The following is a 19,838-nucleotide window of genomic DNA, read 5'->3' as shown; positions in this document are numbered from 1 at the left end:
GCTTGATTTAAAATTTTGACTATTAACTATCTTTTTCTGATCGTTTTTTTTCGCTGGGTTATAAAACGGTCCTCGTTAGTTGTACATCAAGTCGTAGTTTTCATTCTTGGTGGTGGAAATGACGTTGCTTGATAGTTCAGTTTATATTTGATTTCATTCTGCTCTGCCATTAACTATAGTACACTTCCCGTGTCGAGGTTTGGCGGTGAATTTTCGAAGGAAATGCGGTGAAATGCGGTGAAAAAAAATTTCACCGCGTATTTCTTACATCTTTTTGCGGTGAATCGCGGTGAATTATTTATTTTCATCGCGTTCTCAGTATTCTTACAAAAAAGAAATGTACCCACACGGGTTTGAACCTCTTACATCCTGCATGCCTTCAACTGCTTAGTCGACTGCGCCAACTGTCACATTCATCTTAGCTATTTCTTGTGAATTTAAATCAGATTGAGTAAACTTTGGAAATCATATGCGGTAAATTTTTGTAAGAAATGCGGTGAATTTTTGGAAATGCAGTGAAATGTGGTGAAATATTTATTTTCACCGCATTCACCGCAATCACCGCATTTCTTGCAAAAATTCACCGTATTCACCGCATTCTTACATTAATTTGCCACAAAAGTTGATGCGGTAAATTGTAAGAATTGCGGTGAATTTTGCGGTGAATTTTTGTGAGAAATGCGGTGAAATGTGGCGAAAAATTTATTTGCACCGCATTCACCGCAATCATCGCATTTCTTACAAAAATTCTCCGCATTCACCGCATTTCTTACAAAAATTTACCCAAAAATCTCGACCCAGGTTGGGAGTTGGGCATGCATTATAGCCGCGTACCTGACACATTTCGTTTTGATCAAGAAAAGGCAATCAAATTCAATTCAGGTCGAACTTTCAATTAAGTTAAATGATCTAAGAAATGTCTGGCTTTTGAAAATTTTGATTCGTATAGCTTTTACTATTTGTATATGACGTGGCCACGCTATTCAGCAGGCATAATTAACAAATTAACCTTTTTGTGTTCGTTTCCGTTATAAGAACCTTCCGGAATCCAGCTTTGTCCTGGATTCTATTAGTCCCCTCTGATTTTTGGAGCCTTGGTGGGCGCAATCTCGCGCGTTCTGTATAAGTTGTGTACCATGTGAATACTGAACTGAAATTTACTTAACAATTACAAAACATCTGGTTTATACACTAACACGAGGAATTATTTCCGATATTGTAATGATTATTAAATTGACTCGTACCCGCGGGAATCTCTTTGTTAATTAATTACAAAAACAGGACCAATTTACAGGATACTGATAGTATTGAAAGTTCACAGCATTTTATTTCGAAATAGAGTTCAACTGTTTCCAAAATAACACCGTTGGACATGTCCAGTCAAAAGTTCAGATGTCGTTTAGATGGGTGAGAACATTTGAGAACATTTGAATACTTCATAACTCACAGAACAAAATACTCTTACAATTTGACGGATTTGGTCCAATTAAAATTTGTCCTCAAAAATTGTTTTTGCTGCAGAACGGTTACAGCGTGGTCCCTTGAAAACTTTCCAACAATCATCAAACTTAAGGTCAGTTTCACAGTTTTAAATTTTGTTTAGCATAAGAAGATCATTTCGAACCAAAAGAAAACTGATTGGAAATAAATTGTGGCAAATGAGACTCTGATTGTAGTCACCATCGTTAAAAAAATTTTATTCAAAGCCCACTTGAACGTTCGTCCTTGCATCTTTTCTTGTGTTCTGCAATTTGGCCAATTCGAGAACCATACACTTGACGCGTAAAGGAGAATTAACAAAAAGTAATATTTGTATAAACTTGTTTTTACTCTCGTTATTGTAAAAAAGGAACGTTTCTCTTCAAGAAAAAAGCTTTTGTTGTGCCTGCGATAGCCATTGATTGACTTGACTGTCCCATTTCAATTTATTAGTAATAAATATACCAAGATCCGTCACCGAAGTTTTACTTGTAATTTCTGTATCATCTACATAAAAGTGGACACTACATTGATCTAACTTTTTCACATCAAAGCATACAGCTTCAAACTTTGCATTGTTGAGTTCCAACCTGTTTTTTTAACCACTCTATAGCTTTGCTTACATCATTTTGTACCAAAAATAAATTCATTTGACTTCCAATAATTTTTGTTTCATCGGCAAAAAGATATGTGCTCTCTTTTTTCCCGATTTAAATATACTTTTGGCGCGTTTGGTTTTACCTGATTTTTCACGTAGTTTTACCTGAAGGTTTTATGATTCAACCAGTTCAGGTAATATTGCCTCACCTTAAATGTACCTCCGTTTACATTAAATCCACCATAAAATTACCTTAAAAATTTGAATTCTCACATTAATTTAAGTGAATTTAAATCAAGGGAAAGCAAATTTACTTTAACGATTCAGGAAAGTAAAGGTGCTTTACAGGTAAGTTTACTATAAACTCTTTTCGATCGTTCTCATATTTCTTAATACATAGCGTAGTTAAAGCATGTACATACTCCGTATCGAGGATTTTTGTTTTATGAAACAGGTTTAAGAAATATGCTGAACAGACTAAAAAATTCTAATCTGATACATTTTTTTAACAGTTATTGAGTCGATTGCAGCTGCTATTTCAGCGCTATTGTTACAAAAAAAACAGCTATGAATCACTTTTAAGAAGATCTTTCTCACAAGCCCCCAACTTTTTCTCCAAACTAATTTCCATGAAACCGAGCTTTTCAGAGTTTTCATAAATCTGAGTTTTTCTGAAACAGCCACACGACAAGCGACTCAATTCCTTTTTAACATTTTGAAAACGAACTATGATTGCCAAAAATAAGTCATCGCGAATGTGTTTATTTTCAGAGATGACTAACGTCTTCAGTTTGATTACTTCACTCATCTTTTTCGTGGTCATGGCTCCCACTTTATGCGTGGGTGGTGGATCCCATCTCTGCAATAATGATTACGACTGTGAGTGGTACATGGCCTTTTTACAGGACGATGACAAACCAGAGGGCACCTCTTGTTGCACTGACGACCGATGCCACGAGAGCTGTGATTGGTTAGTGCAATTACTTGTATTTGTCCTGGTTATTCAGATCGCACCAGGTGGAAAGTGTTCAAGGTACCAAAAATTTTTGTTCGTTCCAGAATTTTCATTCGTTCGAAAACTCTCATTCGTTCATGCTTTCATCGTACGGCTAACATGCTTGCTCCTTTTCAGACTTTCGGATGATTGAGTCCAGACTATCTTGCGTTTCAAACCATATCCATGCGCTCCAAAATCAAACTGATCGTTGCTTTCTGTTCCGTTCAATTCTTTGTCCAGTTTCTGGACATTCTAAGTATCAATTATCAAACCAAGCAACACAATGCATTGCCGGGCACACCTATAATAATACACAAAGTTGCAAAGCTCTCCTTGACATGATTTAACGTGGCAACACTTTGAGCCGGAGTTCAAATAGTTTAGCTAGTTGAGATACTGATTGTACCAATAAAAATTGCAGAGTATAGCATGACATCCCTTTGTCCGGTCAATTGGCCCTGAACAAATTTATTTCCTGTCAGGGAAAGCAAACGCTATACAGTGCCAGATCTCGAAGTTCGAAATTCTGGCGTGCGTCTCGAGCCACTACTTGATTCTCGATTAATACAAAATTTCATCTCAGTGACTTCAACAGGACCTACTATCGATGTCGGCGTGCAGTGCACACAAGGACATTTTATTATTCTGACAAAATCACAGAGAAAGTCCCGCATTAATCAAGAACCGCGTCGCGGTTCAAAATATAAGCCGGATTTTCGTATTAATTTTAGCAGTCACAAAACGGTACTAGGAACACGCACCTTGCAAGTTTTAAGATGCCTTCAGTTTTAAAATATTTCACTGTGTTTGGGAAGCTCCTAACTTCAGAATCTGGCACGCGAATTCAAAACATGTGCGCGTGAGTGTTTCAAATTTAGATTCTGCTTAGGGAGACGTTTTGGTTTGTGATGGTCTTCATCATTCTGCCACTCATTGTGTGCATCTGCTGTGCTGGCATAATCGGACTGGTGGTCTACTGTGCCGTTAAACAAGGTACCCTCACATACATTTTCAACATTCCCTACAAAATTTGTTCACGTTTTGTGCTGAAAAATCTAATGGAAACCAGCTTTGAAAATGAAAAATTATTTGTGCCGGACATCGCAGTCCACAAAATCCCGATAACTATTGGAAAAACTTTGTATTACCAAGCGACATTACAATTCAATTGTAGGTATTTTGCGCATAAATATTCATCGCTACAAAATTCAGTGTTTTTTTCCCGTTACAAGTTATTTTTATAGCCCCCTAATGTTGTAATTTGTCATCAACATTGATGCCCAGTGGATTATTTGCCATATTTGCACTATTTACTATCTGTGCCCGATACTGATTCGACATGGTTAAGAAAAGTCATGCAAGTATTCAGCCATAACAACATCAGAAATCGTGAAGAACAGTCAATTTAACAAAAACTAGAAACTGGAAACTGATTAATTTATACTAAACCAATGTAATCCTTTATCAATTCAATAATCGAATAAATCTCACAAAGTTCCTAAGGCGGCCAACGTAACATTCTTATTCACCATATGAGTGTTTTTAATGAGGAGCTTAACGATTGGGTTAAACCCGTCTAAAGTTAACGGATGGCGAGCAGTTTCTAAGACCATTGCCTTAGACAGCCGACCGTTGGCGCGGAGTTCATTTTTTCCGTTAACAAAAGGACAGAGTGTCTTTAGAGGGCTCGACGAAAGTATCTCCTTGCCTTTTTGTAAAGACAAAATCTCACTTCCAACGTTCTGACTTTGAGCAACGCCGATGAGATACTTGTAAGCCAGTGTGTGATGTGCGAGCGATAAGCTACTGCTCTGTTTTTTCAAACGATCGAGGAGGAAGAGGCAGTAGGCTGCAACTCTAACCAGACGATTCCAATTTCTGAAGCGTGCAATGTCGATGGGACATTGAATTGCTGAGTGCAGATCTGTTTGCAACGCATGAACGATGAGAACGTTGGAATTTCGTGCTTTCAAGATGTCCTGACTTGGCCAGTCACTTTTTGGTAACTGTAGAAAGGAAGGACCGTTGAGCCATCGAAAACTGCAGTTCATCTGTTTAACTTTATAGCCTCTTGAGCCATCATCGGCTGGATTGTCAGCTGATGTGATGTAATTCCAGTCATGAGCTGTTGATACATCAAGTATCTTCGCCAACCTGTTAGCAACAAATATGCGATGACGTATCTATGGGGTTCTGAGCCAATAAAGAACTGTTGTACTATCGGACCAGAAATCTTTTTCATTAATGTGAATGTCGTGCTCTTCTGTCACGAATTGTGCGAGCTGAGCTGCGTAGACGGCGGCTTGCAACTCGAGATTTGGAATTGTCATTCTTTTGATTGGAGCTACGCGGGCTTTTCCCATGATGAATTTCACTTGAACGGTTTCATCAACGTATTCAATCCTAAGATAAGAAATTGCTGAGAGTGCATACTCCGACGCGTCTGAGAATGTATGGAGAGCTGTTTCCTTTATTGTTTTAATAATGAATAAACAGCGAGGTATTGAAATTTCGCAGAATTCCCGTAGTTCATTTTGCAGTTGAGTTAGATCTGCAAATTCATTGAGGTCCAATGGTTTGTCCCACTTTGGTCTATGATTCCAGGCGGCCTGTAGACTTGAGTTGAAAGATTGGCCTTGAAAGATGCTGGATGCGTTAGTCACCCGTCGAATTTTTCCGGGCTTATTTTCGTTTGAGACCGGATGAAGAGGTAGATAAGAAACTGACTTTGCGTTTTCGGTACAAAGATCAATTTTTACAACATATCCGTTCTGCAAGTCCTTTTGCAAAGTCTCTTCATATTTTTCTCATAATACTGGCTTCGTGGAAAGCTTTGCTTTTAGCTGCTTCAACTGTTTCTCAGCGAGCCATCTGTTATTCGCAAATTTTGCGTTCTCTTTCCACAAGAGACCAACTTCTTAATGACCATCCTTGAATCTGGTTGTGGATTGTAAAATTTCTATAGCCTTTTCATCGTTCTTGGACAGTGCTTTTTTCTTTGATGCAATACCATAATTTTCGATCTTCATCCAAGTAGATTATTTGCCATATGTGCACTATTTACCATCTGTGCCCAATACTGATTCGACATGGTTAAGAAAAGTCATGCAAGTATTCAGCCATAACAACATCAGAAATCGTGAAGAACAGTCAATTTAACAAAAACTGGAAACTGGAAACTGATTAATTTATACTAAACCAATGTAATCCTTTATTAAGTCAATAATCGAATAAATCTCACAAAGTTACTAAGGCGGCCAACGTAACATAATTAAAGTAACGGGGGAGTTGCAAGCTCTGTGCCCACTAAGTCGGGAAAGAGGAGATATATGATGTCTTTTGAAGTGCTGTGTCCGTGCCATCAAAAATTTTCATCCGCTCAAAAAATTTTGTGCTTTCATACAAATAATTTGCCCACTCGTACAAATTTGACTAAATTGAGACAATTTTCTCCTAGTGATTTTTGGAAACTAAGCCTTGGATAATGTTTTAAAATTTTTTGACTTACTTATAGGGCTATACCGCAAGTTTTTCTAAATTTATTTTGTTTGTAGAATTGGCAGTGCATTCTGTTTGGGTGATAAACAAAAAACAGCTTTTTCTACATTGAAAGCAAACATTTTAAATTTAAAACAATTTTATTTTTTTTTATAAAAATGAATACTAAAGAAGAAAAACTTACAATAAACAACGAAAAATATAAACTACACATTATAATTACAGTTTCTACCTAGCTCACTTATTGTCACAGTCGTCTCATGATTAAAAAACCGCTTTATCCGAATGCTATGGGCCAAATTTTGTAAATGAAGCTCATTTTTCATTTTTCACTGAATTGAGAAAGATTGATCGTGGGTTTTCTCTGCAAAGAGCTGTCCAAGTCTTCGTGGTCAGATTTGAGTGGAGACAGTTCTAATATGAGTTTAAAATGGAGGTAAAAAATGCTAACCGTGTATCTGATTCTTATTTTCATAGCAGACTCCACTCTGTGCGCTGCCTTTTGAGCACAACTTTCAAATTACTTGCCATCAGTGAGTTCTAATCACTCATAATATTAAAACAGAATAGAGGTACCATTCCCTTTCATTTAATTATAAGTATACCTCAGTGTTATGATCAGAGAAAATGACACTACCGGACAATGATCTGTGAAGCTGGGCTATAATAATGTACAGTTGAGGCACTTGAGTAGTGGATAAAACAAGGAAACCAACCACCAGTAAAATTTGACCCTTTCTCCTAACGCTAATCGCGCATGTCGAATCGGGCCAAATTTTACTGCTTGTTGGTTTCCGTTTTATCCACTACTACATATTCACTCTAAATCTAACATTAATTTATGAAATGGCTTAATTCTAGAAAATGATATAAGCTCGTTTGCAAATTCACCACTTTTTCGTTTTTTCACAATTTTATGTTAAATGTTTCAGCATATTCCTCGAATCTATCTTTGGTATGTGTAAATCTATAATTATGTAAATAAATACATAATCTACACTTAAAACTTTAAAATCTAAATCCGCTGATGTGTTGATTTTCATTACACATAATACAAGTTATATATAGACTAGGATCATTATAATGTATATTCATATGATTAATAAAATCTCTATTCTTAAAGTAACCCTTACAGATATAACATTCAAATAAACTATCTAAACATTTATCACAACATTTTATCCATGATATATCTTTACAACCACCACATTTTACTGATGTAGACATTTTTAAATTGTATGTTTTCAAAAATGAAATTTTTGTCTATAGAAATATAGATGTCTAAATTAGAAAACGTAAACTTTTGTTATATTTGTGATTTGGCCTTTGCAACAAGGAAACAATTTGTCAAACACAATCTAAGTGATGAACACTTAAACAGGGCGAGAAAGGAGTATGAGTATGAAGTGGAAGATGAAGTCTTGGAGAGGGTGTATAATCCAGATGAAGATGATTATGATCTCAAATCTAAAGATAATACTAAGGATATTATTAAACCCAAAACTGAAACTAAAGCTAAAACTAAAACTGATAGTGAAACATCGGTGAAACTGCTTCGCGGATCGTCAAAGACCCATGGTGATAATAATATCTACACCAGAATTAAGTATGAGTGTAAAAAATGTCATGAAGAATTTAGGAATAAAATAGCGCTAACTACTCATTCATATAGTCATAATCGCAAGTATCTAGAAAACACAGAATACTTTGATATAAACTCTAGCCAGAACATGAGAGAGTTTTATATTACTGATAAAGCTGGAAATTACATTGAAGACAGACGAAGCCATTAATAACTCTTCAGAAGAAATTAAAAACTGTTACCAGTATAGAAAAGTTAAGAGTTTTAAATATAAGATCACAGCTGGGTGCGAATACAGAAAGAGAGCCAAAGAAGAAGTTAAAACTACTAAAATATTTTTCAACACTGACTATATTATTAATAACACAATAAATGCAAATGGAGACTTCACACAATGGTTAAACATTGAAAAGGAAATATATGAAGGTTATGGCTATGACTTCGAGTTTCTCGAATTAAGAAGTATTCGGATAAATATTGAAACAACTAAAGCATCTATAGGTAGTTATATAGATTTACCCCCCGATCTCAAAAACTCTAAATCAATATTGAATATACGCAATTTCAAATATAACTACTTGCAACTGGCTATTACTGCTTGGCTGTATCCTGCTATTGATCCGTGAAGTGGCTTTCTCAATAATGCAACACGCGAGAGTAAATAAGTAAATAATCTAATTGAAGCACGATGAAGATGATTTTGCGTATATAATGAGAATACAGAAATTGTACAATATTAATATTTGGGTATACACACCTTGTGGTGGGGGCAAAGTAGAAATTTTTAAGCCATTGGATGATTTTGATAAAGATAGAAAAGATGTCAGAATATTGGTTTGGGGGAATGGGCTAACAGAACACTGTGCTCTAATTAAAAACATAGAAACCTTGTTAGATCGACCAAATAAAAATAACATTAAACATTATTATTGTGATAGACGTACATATTGGTTTGATGCACAAATTAAATACAACAAACATGAATGTAACAACTCTTTCAAACTTTCAAACCCGAGGTTTTTTGTCCTAGGGAGAAGAAAATTACTTTTATAAATGAACACAAACGTCAGAATGTAAAAAATATTATAACTGCTGATATAGAATGTTGCATTGTTGAAGTCGCGACTATTGGCTGTAAGTATGTAATAGCTGAACACATACCAATAAATGTGGGCTAAATCTAGCAGTGTAATTTCAAATACTATTTCGGTCTTGATTGTATCAAAAGATTTGCTAGTGATCTATTAGAAATAGAAACTGAGAGGAAATTCAAGCGCAACAAACATATGATATTTATTGAAGGAGATAAATTACATCATGAAACTAATAACACTTGTCATATCTGCAGTAAAACATGTATTAATAAAGTAAGAGATCATTGTCATGAAACTGGTAAATATAGAGGACCAGCATGTAGAATATGTAATCAGAGGTACAAACAACAAAACTTCATTCCCATAATATTCCATAATGGCTCTGGTTATTATTTTAATCTACTGTATAGTGAATTCTTTAAACAGAAAAAAGATAAAAAAGTAGATAACATACCACTAGCTGCTTGTAACTCTAAGATGTTTAGCATCAGTTGCCTCAAATTCTTAGATATTTATAACTTCTTAGCTATTTCTCTAGATCAAATGGCAAAGATATATGGATGTAAAACTAAAACATTATATCCATATGATTACTTTGGTTTGGCGTCGTATGATAAAGATATAGGTAATCTAAAATAGAAGACTTCAAATCCTCTCTCTCTCGAATAAATTACAAACACAAGAAGAAGTCGATATCTTTAATAAAGACAACAGTCATAAAACTGGTAAAGATCTAACTATAGAGTTTTTACAAAATGATGTGGAAATATTAGACTACTGCATGAATGAATATATTCAACTAAGTATGAAAGAATTCAAGCTCACTCCCCTACACTATGTAAGTCCCCAGGCTATAGTTTTGATTGTTGGTTAATGTCAAGCGGTGTAACATTAGATACATTACAAGATAAATAAATGGTAGATGATTTTGTTGAAGCAAAGAGAGGTGGCATATGTGGTATAATGGGAGATAGGATAGTCAACAATGGTGAAACAGGGATGAAGTCCCATAACAGAAATATCTGGTACATTGATGCAAACAACCTATACGGCTATGCAATGATGCAAAAGCTACCTTATAAGGGCTTCCAATTTACTTCTACTACTCTTGATACTATATTAAGTACTCCAGATGATAGTGATCATGGTTATTATATAGTTTCCGATATTGATTATACTGATACATGTAAGGATAGAACAGAGCAACTAGCACTAATGCCCAATAAGAGAAAGATAAATGATAATGAATTGGGATACGAGAAAGAGAGAAAGGCAAAACAAAACAAAGATATTAATCTTAGACCAAAACAACAAAACAGAATACATGGTTCATTATAGGATGTTAAATTTCCATGTTAAGATGGGTGCATCAGTAACTAAAATTCATAGAGTAATTAAATTTAAACAAGATTACATATGTAGAGACTATATTCAAAAGAATACTAATAAAAGAGCAACAGCTAAAACTGAAGCTGAAAGGGATGTAAGGAAATTAATGAACAACTCACTAAATGGAAGAATGTGCATGAATCCTCTGCACTTCCTTCAAAGTAAGTTCTTACACGATGACGAAAAGATAATGAAAAGTATAAGAAAACCAACATTCAAGAATATAACTAGATATAAGGATTATAGCCAAATTGAATCTATAAAGAAAAAAATAGAATCAGATTCTCCAGTATATGTAGGAGTTACTATCTTAGAATTAAGTAAATTACAAATTTATGATGTATTCTATAACATTCTGCAACCATCTCTCAAAGATCTACAATTCCATTATATGGATACTGACAGTTTTGTATTAAGTTTTAGCGAGGTTAATGTCGACAATGAACACGTGGACCTATCCAATCGCGAACCTCCAATTAAAACTAATAAAAATGTTCCAGGCAAATTCAAACATGAATTAGATAGTTAAATTATAGAAGAGTTTATAGCCCTGTCACCAAAGACATATAGTTTCGAAGACTATCCTAAGATTACTAAAGAGAAAGGAATAAAGAATTGTAACAAGGCAAACATGAGGAGTATTATAATGCACTAATGTATAACACAGAGAGAAGTGTAGATGAATGTAGAATACAAACAGTTGGTGATAACATGAGGGCAACAAAAACAAGTAAGATTAGTCTAAACACAATTGATGATAAAAGATTTTATGTAAATAATAATAAAGCTATCCTCATGATGAGAATCTATATCTATTCAAAAGAGACCTAGTAAAAAAAAATCTGCAAAGCAGCTGGGGAACCACGGCCAAAGCCCCTTCCCCGATTAGGAATGCATCATTAGATGGAGACCAAGACCTATTGGTTAATAATATTCTAGAACTAACAATTAATGATGATGGAAAGTTAATTGAAGCTGCAATTACACTATATAATGATTTCTTATAATTATAAAAAAATGACTAAATTAAAAACACTTATAAAATTGAATAATCTAGAAAAAAAAGGGAAGAAATAGATTAGAAGATAAATTAAAACAACAAGAATATTACAGTGAAATAAAAGAGCTATTTGATCCAGTAACTAAAACTTTAAATGTAAACAATGAAGCAATGCAAACTCTTCAAAACCAAACATTAGCAGCACTCGAGGACAATACTAATACTTTATAGAGTGTGGAGCACCAAAGACAAAGACAAAGTAGCGTTCTTGATAATCTGCGAAACAGTTTCACTGATCAAGCCTCACCTATTTCACCTGTAAAATTAAAAGATGATAGAGGTAAAACATTTGATGCAGACAATGATATGATTGATATTTTATTACTAATGGGTAAGCAAACAAATAAACAATTCGAATTAAAATCAGTTGATCCAAATTCAAACAAATTAAATATAAATGGTGTTGATGTATCCCTAGTCCCTGATGGTATAAAAAGGAAAGGTAAAGACCATGATTTTTCTAAGGGTTTTGCTTTATTTATTACTATTAAAGATGTAACCAAAAGACATAAAAAAGGCGATGAAAACAAAATAAAACAATTTCTAAGGGATATCGGTTATAAACAAAGAGATACTAAAAGTAATAATTCGAAAATTATAAGAAGAGTGCTTGCTAATATCGGCGAAGCCACTTCTCATGTTATATCAATAGTAACCTCCAGTGAAGATAAAATATATCGTCGTGATACTAGTGATTGTGAACAAGTGATAGTAGAAGAAGAAGAAGAGGAAGAAGAAGAAACTGATTATGAGACTGATAAACAAATAGAAGCTAGTGGTCTTAGCAAAGCCGACCCAAATAACTTAATAGAAAGATTAGAATTATAAGTACTGGAAACAAAAACTGGTCATGATGGATTACATGATGAAATGCTAGATATATCTAAGCAACTATTATCTATGAATATTATTAATCAAGAGCAACTAGATAATTTTATTTTTAACTATGGTAAATAAATAATGATGGAAAAACAACAACAACAACAACAACAGAACAACAACAACATCAACAACCATTAGCTAAAGAAGTATTCAGTCCTCAATTAACAAAGTTTAGAAGAGAAAGAATAATACCATTATATGAAGATGAAACATGGTCAGCTGATTTAATTGATAAGTCATCTCTAATTAAATACAAAAATAATTATAAGTTTATATTAACAGTTATAGATATTTTCACAAATTAAGCATGGGCTATTCCATTAAAGAATAAATCTGGTTTATCTATAACTATTGAATTTAAAAGTGAAAATCCACAGGGTGGCTTTGAAAGTCGAAAACCAGAAAAGTTATAGGTAGATAGAGGTAGTGAGTTTTACAATAAAACATTTAAATCTTTACTTAAAGAATATGAAACAAAACTCTATTCTACTTACAGTGATTTGAAGGATGTGTTTATAGAGAGATTTGATAGAACATTACTACATATAATTAATAAACCAATGTTCATCAATGGTGATGGAAACTGAGTAAATATACTAAATGATGAAGTCATAACATATAACAATAACATTCATTCAACAATTAATATGACACCAGTTGATGTTTCTAATAATCCTGATAAAGTTATACACTATGTTAAATCTACCAAAGCAACACCAAAAATTAAAGTTGGTGATTATTTTAGAAATGCTGATAAACGTAATATCTTTTCTAAAGGTTACACTTCTAATTGGAATAAAGAACTCATTAAAGTTAATGGAGTTTTAAAGACACAACCACTAACATATAAAATAGAAGATATTATTGGTGAGATAATAGAAGGTAAAAATTACGAACAGGAATCCTTAAAATCCGAGTTTGACTTTGAATCTAATGATAAAGTTTTAGAATCATTAAATACATTTCTTAATGAAAATAATGACAAGAAACAGATTCAATCAGGCTAAACACCAATCGGGAACCCGCTTCCCGGGTTAACATCAACAAACAACGTAACACTAAGTAAGGCTCGTGGGTTATTCCTAGAAGATAATGATAATATTGATATGAAGGATACCTTTAAAATTACAAATGTTCATATTCCGATAGATGAAAAAGATGTTGTTAATAAAGAGTATGGTGACAATAACGTATTATCTTCTAATAATAAAACAGATATTTTAAGTAAAAACATAACTGAGCTAAGAAAAGCTGAATTTGATAAAGTCCCAAATAAAACATTACAACTAAATGAAACACAAGTTAATGATGAACTAATTAATGAGTTTATTGAATCAGCAAATGAAGTCACAAATACTGTTAAGCTTTGTAATAAAGTTGCCGCTGATACTATCTCTAAACATAATCGATTAAAACAAGAATTTGATAATAATAAGTTTAATCAAAATTTTTTTAATATACATTTAGATGATATGTTTACTAACGGTCTAAGAGAAATGAAAGAGTTCAATAAATCTCTTAGAAAAGTTATAGTACAATATATAATTGCTATACTTTTACAAAGTATGTTAGTTGATAATAAAGACAAAGCAAGACTTGAGATGCATTATGGTTTTAAACAAAAAGATATAATGAAAGAAATAAAAAGAATTTTTACTAATGAAAATATGCAAAGCTATGACGGAGTCCATGACCAATCCAACAGCACCGTGTGAGGGATTACTATGTCCAGATTTGTCATCAGTATCAGAATGATTAATAAACGAAAAGAATCAAGCTAATAATAAATTTAACAACAATATTAACATTGTAAAAGATAAATTTAGAAATTATTATGAAACTGAAACTAATAACTATATAAGAAGTTAAGTAGATATAAAATTTATATTAACGTAGCTGAGACAACAGAAATACCATTATCATCAGTAGCAGCAACGGCAACAACAACATCGGTTGCATTAACAGGTATAGGAATACCTTTATTCTATACCAACAGCTTTTGCTACAGCAACTGTTTGTGGTTCATTATCAAAAACAATTAATACTAAAATATGAAATAAAATTATAAAGTTTTCACAAATGTATATTTTAAGTAAACAGTTTATTAACAGTTTGAGTTTGTTATTTAACATCTTGAGTTTGTTCATTAACATTATTATTTTCAAAACCAATTATTATATATTGTGGTCTTTCCGTCCCACTTTCCATACCAAGATCAAACAAGAAGTTAGTAGCGTTGGGTACATTCTTATAAAATGTTTTCCTTTCGTAATAGCTAAAGTCTACATTATTCTTTTTATTTAAACCCTTTTGCACAATAATTCTATTATAATTACTAGGATCAATACTAGGTACACACCATGATATATCTCTAATTTCTATATTAGCATCATTAGCAACTGCAACAGGATTAGCATTAGTTCTATATAGAGCTCTATCAATATTAATTCTTATTAAAATTTGTTTAAATCCTAAACCATATATAATATTTTCTAAATCATTTACGAAACCAAATAGATCTCTCATCTTAACCATCATATACAAATGACCTCTTTCTGCAACAACATGATCACCTTTGAGTTGACTATTCCTATTATCTATATTTCTAACAAACCCTATCTCATATTCATCATCAGTACTAGTTAATAACTTATACATCAATAGGTTAGGATGACAATGATCTATATATTCAATAGTCCTACCACCACTAGTTTCAAGCTTAACTGAACTAAACAATGCCATCATACCATAATTAACTAATCTGATATTAGCATCATTAGCAAATACACCACCAGCATCATCTGATACAAAAAACTCTATCTCTAGATATGAATCAAGTAAATTTAAATGATTCTCTTCTCTATTGAGAATGATACTAATAATAGTATTAACCGTATTCATTGTTGCTAGATTATTAGGTTTATATTTTATAACCTTACTTTTGTGTATATCATTATTATAACCATAAGTTGTATCCAAATTAAAGTGCATTCTTATAATCCAAAAATTTAACTTTAACTATAACTATCACTATAATTATAACTATAACTATGACTATAACCAAAGCTATAATTATAGCTATGGGATTTTGCCCATGTTTCACCATAAATATAAAATAATATTTGAATACAAAAAAGGCAGATAACTTAATTCTATATGAACTACGAAAGTTACATGAAACTCTAACTAAAACTAAAGAAGAGCATACACCTAACTTTAGAATTATAAAGCCAACAGAAAAGTTTAACTTTAATGAACCTATACTTAACTCATCAAAATTAGGTTCAATTAGATTATCTGATTATATTTCGGTGTTTAATGTGAATAGAAGGAACAATCAATTCTTATATGATACCCAAGGTGAAACATGGTCAGATACCCGTATTTTAACTTTTATTCCAGGTGCATATGAATTAATCGAAATAGCAGAATTAATAAAAGAAGAAACTAATGGTAATGTTATAATAGAACCTGATAAGAATACAATGAAAAGTTTAATGGAAATAAAACAAGGTGCAATTAACTTTGACATAGAAAATTCAATAGCTCCATTACTAGGATTTAGAAAAATAGTTTATAAAAAAGGTAAATATACCACTCGGAAAATTGTTGATATTATTGATTTTAGTACTATTAACATTCATTGTAATGTGATATCTGGTTTTAAAGATAATGGGAATAACACAGACATACTATATACTTTTACTCTAACAGAACCACCAGGTTACTTGATAAATATTATACCAACTAAAACCTTGTAACAAAATGTAACTAAAGATAGAATAGAATATATAGAGTTTCATATTAAAGATGAGAATGGAAGACCTATAGACTTAAATGGTGATGTGTTAAGTTTTATTTTACATCTGAAGTAGTCAGCTGGGCGAAGCACCATCTGTGTTAACACAGCTGGTCGAAGACACATCAGTGAAGCTGCTTCGCAGATCTGGTGTAACCAGCAACTTCGTTGATCTAGTCTAAAATATAGATGTAACTGTAGATATTGATATAAACTTAAACTAAACTACAAAACTCTCCGATCCCAATTAATTCTTATTTTACCATGAATATTTTTATTTTTAGTTATATCAATGACAATATAATTATAAGGCTCTTTCCATACCTTATTACATATATTAGTAAAATCATTATAACTAAGTTCAACATTATTAAAGAAATCTTGATATATCGATGCTAGGACTTTACCTCTCTGTTCAAATAAAATAAATAGATTACAATTCTCTCTAACACTCTGTCTATCTATTGTAAATAGATTTTGATTACGATAAACCATATTGCAATTATTATGTCTACCCCTACAAAATTATTCATTAATGACCGGTTCTTTGGCTGTAACATCGTCGAATTTCGTTAGTTTTTCTAAGTCTTTTGGTAGTTGATCGGGAGAGGGTAAATCTCTTATATCTTTAACAAACTCAACATCTGCTTTATCGTCAACAGAGTTGCGACTTCGTCGATTATAACTCTCTACACCTTCATATTGATCACCAGTAGGACCAATGATATATAACTTATCAAAGTATATTCTAACCAGAATTAGTTTTTTTAATAAGAATGTCTTGCCGCATTCACTAGGACCAGATATTATACATCTAAAGTTCTCTGGGAGTGTAGCTTCTGTAATTATATTATCATCATCTAGTCATGATTGTAGATCTTCATTTATGTTTACAGAGATATTGTTACTAATATCAACGAAGTTGCCACTACGTGGAACAGTATAACTGCTTGGTTTACCACAGACGGAGTCTGTTCGCAGATATTCTTTTTTGTTAGGTTTACCCCTTTGATGTTTTTCATCAAGTAGATATATAAAATTATCATTAACATTATCATTAACATTATCATTAACATTATCATTGTCATTATCATTATCATTAACGTTATCATTATCCTTAACATTAACATTATCATTAACATTATCATTATCATTAACATTATGATTAATATTATCATTATTAGCAAAGCTACTTCGTAGATTTTTACTACAACCTAAACATAAACACTCATTATATGTTAATTCTAGATCCTCTATCAATAAGATAGACAAAATGCACCACAATAAGATTCATCATATTGTTGTATTCTTTCATTAGAGCCTAGATGAACATATTCTTCTAAAAATAATGTTGGGGTCTCAACACCAAAACTATCAAAGTAATACACAGGTCCACCTTCTCTTTTTATAACTAAAACCCGAAGTGTACAATCAGTTGGATGTAGATTCACAATAATGTTGACGTTAGGTTCACTTGTGTTATCTAGAGTCTGATCTGTCATTACTATTTCAATTGGTGTTAGACTTACATATTTTCCTTTATCTTTTATTCTGATATCACTCATAGCATTAATATCAATATTAAAATTATTATTGAATTCCTGAAAAGTTAGGATAAGCATTTTTAATAGGTATAAAAATGGAGACAGCTAGCGCAGTTATAATTTTTATTTTCCTAATGGGAATTTGTTATATAACATATGATTCAATACCAAGTAAATACACAAAACTAGAAAAAAGCTTTGTTGGATTTATGAATAGGAGTCTAGTTAGATTTGAATATGAAAAGTCACCAATATATACCATTGTTTATGGTGAAACTGTTACAGGCAAAACATATTTTATTAGACAATACTTAAAGTTATACTTAGATCCGCGAAGCTGTTACACCGATCAAAACCAGAACAAAAATCAAAACCAAGAACAAGATCAAGCTAAAAATACAATTATAGTATGTAAAGATGATAGAGATTGGATAGATCCTGAGACTGGTGAGTTTTATATTGGATTTAATACATGCGATATAAATATGATCACATCAAAAAAAAGTCTAAATTCAAAGATAGTGTAATTGTTCTTGACGATATGGTTGATAAGTTAAGTAAGGATATAGCTTATTATTTCACAGAAGGAAGACATTATAATATTCATATGATTGTAATGTGTCATAAACCAGCTCAAATAATTGATACAGCAAGAATGAGTTGTGATACTATATATTTAACAACTTATAATGGAGCTGATCTATTTAAAAATTTTAATAAAATAAATAAAACATATCTTCAATAAAAGAATTAATGAGTTAAAACTATTATAATTGTACAGATGGAATGTCTGACGAACTTCGTTATGGTATAATTAAATATAAAAGGAAAGAGAACACTTTTATTATCATTGATAAGAATAGAACTATGATATATGACTCGAGAGTTGGTTTCCTTGATTTAAAAGCTCTTAGTTTAAAAGATAAATTGGAAAGTGAACACAGTGAAGAAAATAAACTTATAGCATATATGAAACCACTCATGATAAATGCTACAGATAGAAATACCATTAATCATGATAATTATCAGTTCTATTTTAATAAACTTCTTACAATAAAATGTATTAAAATACAGAACGATGTTTTAACACAAGAAATGATTAAAGCAGATGGTTTTAGATTAATATCAACTATTTTTGGAATTATAAGTCCGGTTTTTATGATATATAATTATATATATCCAGATAAAACAGTAAAAACTGCTGGAGTTGTAGCAATGGGTGCAAGTAGTATGTTAAATAGAGCAAGTACTTTAGTTAATTATGGTTACGGAGAAGATGCAAAGCATGCTGGAGAACCATGAGCAAAACTCGTTCACAGATGATACAATAGAAAAGCTACAAGAAGAATGTATAGATGAAGAGATGGGAACTTTAAATAGAAAAGGACAAAAATATTTAAACAGACTATATGTATATAATGAAGAATTTAGAGAAGAAATTGTAATTTTTGTTAGAGATAAAACGGAATTAGACCTTGAAGTGATTTTAGATAGAAAATATAAAATTAATGCACTCAATACGTTAGGAAAGGAATATTCAACTAAGTGTATCTGTCTGAAGATAATACTAAAGAATTAATTGAAATCTTGGCTAAATTCGCGAGTATAAACATAAACGTGGACTCCCTTTTAATTTAGCTTTTCATTATTCAATATATCATGAATATAAAATTAGTAAATGTGCATGTGGTGATAAAACATTAAGTGGTATTTGTATGAAAACTGATTGTTCTTTTAAAGTTGAATCTGGATATAACTCTAGCTCTAGTATTTACTCTAACTCTAACTCTAGCTCTAACTCTAACTCTAACTCTAACTCTAACTCTAGCTCTAACTCTAGCTCTAGCTCTAGCATTAACTCTAATTCTAGCATTAACTCTAACTAATACTCGGACTCTAACTCTAGCATTAACTCT

General features: G+C 32.1%; 1 protein-coding gene across 1 annotated transcript in view; it reads left to right on the top strand.

Annotated features, from left to right (window-relative positions):
- LOC142344099 (uncharacterized) overlaps positions 1-19,838 on the top strand; it is a 69,929-nt gene that overhangs the window by 32,096 nt on the left and 17,995 nt on the right. The window contains exons 2-3 of the mRNA XM_075395585.1: positions 2,849-3,047; positions 3,964-4,067. Coding sequence (XP_075251700.1) covers positions 2,851-3,047; positions 3,964-4,067 — 301 coding nt within the window. The 5' untranslated portion in view covers positions 2,849-2,850. The remainder of the gene's footprint in view (positions 1-2,848; positions 3,048-3,963; positions 4,068-19,838) is intronic.

The sequence above is a fragment of the Convolutriloba macropyga genome, chromosome 8 (genome assembly GCF_964194025.1).
Source record: "Convolutriloba macropyga chromosome 8, txConMacr16.3, whole genome shotgun sequence".
NCBI classification, from domain to species: domain Eukaryota; kingdom Metazoa; phylum Xenacoelomorpha; order Acoela; family Convolutidae; genus Convolutriloba; species Convolutriloba macropyga.
This window is presented reverse-complemented; position numbering and strand designations above follow the sequence as displayed.